We start from the raw sequence: 7,422 nt of genomic DNA on the forward strand, positions 1-7,422 counted from the left end.
GACTTTGCATTATATTTCTAAATTATGAAACATCAAAGGGATACTTGCACGGAACCTCGACTATATTTGCATTCTTGCAATACTTTACTTACCTTAAGTCTTAAGAGACTCGGACTCGAATTTATTCTTTTTTTTCTCCAAATAAATTCTCCACGGACTAGTTAGTCTCTATTTCATCTCTATCTATGTGGGTACCAGGAACCGTATGTCCTAGAGCTAATTGTTAAAATAGGGCCGTGACTTTTAATATTTTTTAAAAAGATGACCATATGTTATGAAATTTGAAAATTGGGACAATATGTTACAAAATTTGAAAATGAAGACTATTTTTATATTTACACTCCTATTAACACATCAAAATAAGGATTATAGGTAGGAAGTTTTTTTTGTGGACGTCCCAAAAAAGAAAAGTAGGAAATTCTTTCATGGACGAAAGTATTATAAAAAAATTATTAATAGGATATTAGGGTAATTATTGTATATTCTAATCTATACTCAATTAAGACAACTTTCAATTGGAAATCAATTTCAAAATTGATCGGAAAATTTGTGATTATGATAAAACTGAAGGTTTATATTCAAAAGCTATATAAGTATATTTTTTCTTTTACTTTAACTTCTTGTTTTTCTATTTATTTATTTTCTAAAATTGGAAAATTCTACTAATTATGAAATATTTGATATGCATATCAAATTAAAGATCACGAGAAGTATTTTAATTTGATATTATATGTTATGTAAGTATTGAATTTAAAATGTAAAAAAATATATTTATTTAAAGATTAAAAGTTAAAAAAAATCTCTAGTCCTCTCTCCTCTTTTTTTGTATAAATCTAATTTTTAATTCTTTTTAATATGTTTTTTTTTTATTTTTTTATTTTAACTTATATTATTTTCTTTTTTTTTCCTTTTTCACAATATCAATTTTTATTATGATGAATTCTTCTTTACTTAAAAATGTAACGGGATATAAAAATATGTCAACTTTATATATATATATATATATATATATATATATATATATATATATATATAGCAAAATAAAATAATAATTTTCATGCGTTGCACGAGTGCAAATGCTAGTTTATTTTAAGAAACACTAAATCAATACATAATTAATCACATTTAACAAATTTGGATTTTTTTTTTAGTTGTACATATTTTTGTTTTTATTTTATTTTAACTATAATTATTGGGCTATTCAATTAAATTAAAGTACAATAAATTAAAATTGAAGAGAAAGGCTAAAATAATTCATTTGTGTAGAAAGTACAAGAAATACGGATAGAATATATGAATCCGATCCTTGGAGGCTTGGACTCGACCTAGGCTATTGGATCGATCGATGTCTTGGAATTCCTTCTCTTACCGACCCTTTTTTTTTTTTTTAATTGCTGTCCATACCTAAATTGAATAATCAAGATAATGCTTGTTTGAGTATCGAATTTAATATCAACTCACATCTTGAGGCGTTGTTAATGTAAGAAATATAGTTATGAAAATAAGATTTAGTAATCTTTATTAATATTAATAATAGGGAAATAGCTTTTATTTATAATCTCAAACCATAAATTTACAAATAAGAAATAAAAATCAGCTTTCAGTTCTGAAAATAAATCCTAAAACTTAAAGTTCGTATATATCGAACTTTTTTTTCTTTTCTTCCCAATAGAAACATACCGCTTGTCGTTGCCCTTGAGCGGCCACAAATTTTTGGAAGACTGACAAATAGAACTGACTCAGTCGCTAGCATTTCAAGTCTCAACTATCAAAATTCAAAAGTTATCTTCTTCTTTTGTGGACTATAAACTTTCAAAATTAAGTTATCTTCTTCTTTTGTGGACCTTGACGCTTCTAGCCAATATTGTTATACGTACGCATAGAATATATATATATATATATATATATATATATATATATATATGTGGGTGGGCTGACGATGAAGCACAGTCTGTTGGTAAAACGTTTCTCCTCCAATCAATAAGTCGGGGGTTCGGGTCACCTAGAAGGCTAGAGTGTGTGAGTGTGTTTTTCTTTTCTTTGGGTATAACAAATTTATATATATATATATATATATATATATATATATATATATATATATAGGGAGAGTTCAAGAAAGAACCATAAATAAAAGAAGACCGGAGAACCATTTTCAGCCATTCGATCATCAAGATCTACGGTGGATGCATCATTTTGTTGGATGAATGCAGATCCTGAGTTCGAATCCTGAAGAGAGCATTTTTTTTAATTTTTTTAGTGCATTAATTTTAACAGCGAATGCATTAATTTTTACAGTGGATGCATTAGATTTGATGGTTCTCCCGTTCTCACAAATAATGTAGTTCTCTCTAGAACCACACCATATATATATATATATATATATATATATATATATATATATATATATAGGGGTGTGCTAAAATAAAAATACCTTTAAAATATAAAATAGGATTAATTGCAAAAAAAATTCATATACTTTCACATATTTTAATTTTTTCTTATGACCTTTAAATTATGCATGACAATACATGAATTGAAAAATCATTCAAAAAAATTCCCGACGATATATTTTCCGATCAATTAAGTCCTAGTTGGCAATCTGAAAGTCAGCGTGGCTATGTCGTCTAGCAACTTGAATGAGATCATTTTTATTTAATTAAAACGACGTTTCGTTTCTGTATTAAAATTGAACATGCCTCTGCAATTAGGTTTTATTTGGAGATTCACCGCTATTTGTTCATCCTCAAACGTTCTTTCCGCGATCTGTTAATCCCAGAGCTGAAGATTAGCAAAGTTAGCAAGGGTTTTGGCCTAGTCAACTATGGATAGTTCTTGGAGCTCAAGCTCGAATTGAAGAATAAAAGACACGAACAACATTTGATCCTAGGTTTGAATCTTGAAGGAGGTGAAAATTTTATAATATTAATTTGAGTTAGCGGGTTTTTTAGGACAGTAACTTAGGTTGATTTGGAAATTAGGATAATAACTTTTGGACTTGTAAAAATAGGACACTAACTAATAAGCGTTACATCCGCAGGACATTTATGGGCCAATTATCGAATTTTGGGACTTTTTCGCATGGACCAAGCACATGACAATCCGCACGAAAGGGTTGATTATGTGGTAAGCACGTCATTTTTACAGCTCCATATAGGATGTCATGTGCTTGGTCTATGCGGGAAAGTCCGAAAATTTGATAATTGGCCGAGAAATGTCCTGCGGGTGCAATACTTATTAATTAGTGTCTTATTTTTACAAGTCCGAAAATTAGTGTCCTAATTTTCAAATCAACCTAAGTTACTGTCCTAAAAAACCCTCTGACTCTATTAATTTAATACGGCTATTCGTACGTTATAATTGATTTGTCGTAGATTTGTACTGACTTGTTCGTTGATTTTATTAACTCTATTCATTATATATATATATTTTTGTAGATCTTTTTTTTTTGGGGGGGGGGGGGGGGGAGTTGGGGAGGGGGAGCAGTGGGGTTTGAACCCGGGACCTTATTGTTCACACACAGGAGGTCGCACCTCTTGATGTCCCCTTGGGGACATATATTTTTGTAGATCTTAGATCTGAAACGTAAATATAATAACCCTACTATGTATAAGACTATAAATCATCTTTCATAATTAACTTGCTGGTCAATTTACGAGAAGATGATTGTACCTCCTATATGTGACACAATTATTTTATCCAACGTCTACAAAAAGTATATCAACTTTATATATAGAACATAACTTCACACTCTATCTCTATGATTCAATTTAATTACAAACAACTTTATTTAATTTACCAAAAAAAGAACACTAGCAAACCCTATAATTAATTAATTCAATTCCAATTACTCATTATCTAATACAGTGAGACTTTTTTCCACTAAATAAATATCCATCAAAATTAATTTAACTAAAACATGTGTCGAACTCTTGTAATTTATTAATTAAGTGGCATAAACATTATAATGTCTATATGATCACTGTAAAGCAAACCATGGGAAATTAAAGTACAAAACTTATCTTGTAATTTATCTTTTATAGACGATTTTTGGACAGCATAGAACGTAAATTTATAATCTCATGTAACGTTCGGATGGTTTGTCAGTTCTACTGCAATCACTAGCTAGGTAGAATTAATTCTATAAGCAAATCAAGTGGTGGATGCAAGTATATACATATAAATACTTCTACTTTTTAATTATCATGTAGAAGAAATAATTTTAGTAAAATAAAATTTCTTTTCATGCATGGTCGTCGAACATAAACTATTTTGTTCTTTCTCATGGCGCGCCGACCGCCATCTCACCCATCCCACCTCCATTTTTGTCTCGAGCTCTTTCACGTAACTCCAAGGTATACTAGTATTACATTTTTTAATATTATAATGTTTTTATTTTTTGCACTTCAAATGCAAAATGTCGGCTCTACCACCCAACTATAACACATCCAATAAATGCGAACCTATCCTTAATTTTAAAATTACCAAGATTAATATGTGCATGTGGAGATATGAATAGGGAATGAGAGTAGTACCTTAATCATGATTAACAAAGTCAACTATTAGTACAAATCCCAATTAAATTAGGATCTAACCGACGCATCCGTACTTTGGAAACAAACATAATGCACATGAAACATAATTATGTCATCCTGATATACATTCATACAAATAATTAAGGAAGATATATACTTAATTAAAACACAAAAATTCTCGTGCAAAGGTCCACACGGTATGGACACATACACACAAACTCTAATAGGACACTCGCTCCTATTAAAGTCTGTATATATTTATTAGAATTTATGTGTGTCTACACCATACGAACGTCCTCAAGATTATGGTAGAATGAATCAAGAATCCCAAATAGGGCCAAAAGCAGCAATCCCATTAGCCTTGCATGCATCAACCACGTCTCTGCTCCCCTCAGGATTACTGGTGACAATCACCACCTCCGCCCCAAACTTCTTGGCGGCGTCGACGCTCATCTGCGACACGTTGGGACGGCCCAGCACGGCGGTGTCGTGAACAATCACCTTCTCCTTGGGGTGTCCGCTCACCCACTCCTTAATCTCTTTCCCGAAGTTCTGCTCCACGCCTTTGGTCACCCACAGCAAGCAAACGTCGGCCTTGCACGGCTGCAGCAGAAACGAGAGGAATACGCAGATTCCGGATCCGGTCGCCACCAAAAGGACCCGACTGTACATGTTGGTCAAATACGGGAGACCCGCAAAGTGCACTTGCCGGACCCACAGGTGCCGCGGCGGACTCGCCACCAGGGATCTCGTGAAGTCCCCGACTGCTCCGGCGAGCATCATGTGTTCTTTCTTGTTGTCTGAAATGATTCCGAAAGCGTGCCATTCGGAGAAGGGTGACGGGCTGATTCTGCCGAGGATTCCGGCTTTGACGCCGCCTTCGAACTTGATGATGGCGGCGTGGCCCGACGGAGACGAGACGCGGACCGGGACCCGCCTCACGGTTAACCAGGGAATGATGATTAGAACAGTGATTCCGATAGTGAACCAGAATTCTTGCCTTTTTACCAGTCTCGAACCTAAATCGTTGCTGTAGGTTTTGGTTAAGGGATCATATGAAATGGTGAGAGTAATGAAAGCCCATAGAAGGCCTAGAGCGCTCCAACCGGCGAAGCGGTGGGTCCGCTCGAAGACGTTGTGGTGGAGGTGTCGGACCAGAGGGAAGGCCGCCAAGGAAGAGAGGCAGAGAAGGCCGAGAATGGCGGCGGCGACGCCGATGATTTCGGGCGAAGTGTTGTCCCTGTCTTTGAGGGTGAGGACTAAAGCGTAAATCAGCCATGCAACGGAGGAAATCCCACACCCACTGTGTATTCCACCCAAAGACTGAAGCAAAGCAGTAGTCATAGTTTTGAGGCGCAGAGGAACCCATGAGTAACCCAAAACATTCACCGCCACCCAGAAAACAACCCTCAAAACCGCCTCGCTCCGGCACAAAACCAGCGCGAAAATGTTGGCGATGGAGAATAAGGCGGCGCGGTTTCTGGCGTAGGGGAAATCACCGGTGGCGGCGAGAACCAAGCCCGTGATATTCAACGCCAAGCAAACTGCAAAAAGGCGCTTGTAGACGGTGAACAAGCCTTGATCGAGAAGGATCACGGAAAGCCGCGAAGACGCAGATTTCTTCTTGGCGGCGGAGGGAGGCGGCGGAAGAGGAAGCGGGGGAGGAGATTGGTCCAGTTTACCCTCTTCATGGCCTTCTTCGATGTCGGCAAGGGTTTCGACGTCGGCATCATCGTCGTCGAGATCGCAGAAATGGCTGCTGGTGCGGCTCATAGACCTCTCCAAGAGGTCGGAGGATGGAACAACTCGCGTGAAGCTGCCCCATTGAACCCAGGATCTGCGGCTGCTGCCGTTGCGAGGAGGGTTAATCACCGGAGCAGGAATGGCGAAGAGGTCGGAATGGGGTTTGATTTCGAAAGCTACGCCTCTGCAGCTCGAAAACCTCTCCAGTTTTTCGTTGTTTTCCATTTTTTTGGTGGGAATGAATGAATGCGGGATAAGAGAGTTGAAGTTTGAATCTCAAAGTAATGGTTGTGTGCTTCGTGTTTGTGAAGTGTTATATCTATTTATAGGTCCCAACCGCATCCATGTCCACTTGTTACCGCAGCTTATCGATGCCAACTTGTTATAAAATGTTTATTATTATTATTATTATTATTATTATTATTATTATTATTATTATTATTATTATTATTATTATTATTATTATTATTATTTTTATTGAACCGGTCAGGTACTAATAAAAACTGACGCAACATATTTTCTCAAAACTTGAAAAATAAAAGACGCAACATTTCTGCCAAAATATATATTAATTAAACTTTTTTATACTTGCGGAAAAAAGTTGATTTCGGCGCTATGAAATCAGCATACGTTAAATGGTCTTCTCGCCAGGTAATTATATACTCCCTCCATCCCATATATATATATATGCTTGTTTTCCTTTTTTGGATATCCCATTTATATAGGTCTATTTCTATAAAATGTAATATTTTTTATTCATTTACGATTGTATCCCTATTTAATACTTTAATTTACTCTAACTTTAATATGTCATTGAATAATAAATATGAGCATATTAGGAAGTTTACTTATATATTTTCATTTCCAATGATTTTTCTTAATCTTTATGAAAATCTTAATCAGCCTATGTATATGGGACGGAGGGAGTACATGATACATTAAATATTTATTCAAATTAACAGGGGACATCAACTGTTTTAGGTTATCTTATTTTTATTTTGTGACAAAAAAACGGTCGAGAGTTATCGCATGCATGCTGTAATAGGTGCATGCAACCCAGTCAAATTAAAGACCATATAGTTTAAATTTTCGGGTGTCAGAGCACTCTCATCAGATCACCTAAATGCATCACTAACTCTAAATTTAG

At 35.2% G+C, this 7,422-nt stretch overlaps 1 protein-coding gene across 1 annotated transcript; it reads right to left on the reverse strand.

The window, feature by feature from the left end:
* Window positions 1–4,606: 4,606 nt before the first annotated feature.
* On the reverse strand, window positions 4,607–6,586 carry LOC130985426 (adenylate-forming reductase 03009-like). Its single transcript, XM_057908395.1, has one exon. The coding sequence runs from the start codon at window positions 6,498–6,500 to the stop codon at window positions 4,851–4,853; it is 1,650 nt and encodes a 549-aa protein (XP_057764378.1). The 5' UTR covers window positions 6,501–6,586; the 3' UTR covers window positions 4,607–4,850.
* Window positions 6,587–7,422: the final 836 nt, after the last annotated feature.

Source organism: Salvia miltiorrhiza, chromosome 5, assembly GCF_028751815.1.
Source record: "Salvia miltiorrhiza cultivar Shanhuang (shh) chromosome 5, IMPLAD_Smil_shh, whole genome shotgun sequence".
Lineage (NCBI taxonomy): Eukaryota > Viridiplantae > Streptophyta > Magnoliopsida > Lamiales > Lamiaceae > Salvia > Salvia miltiorrhiza.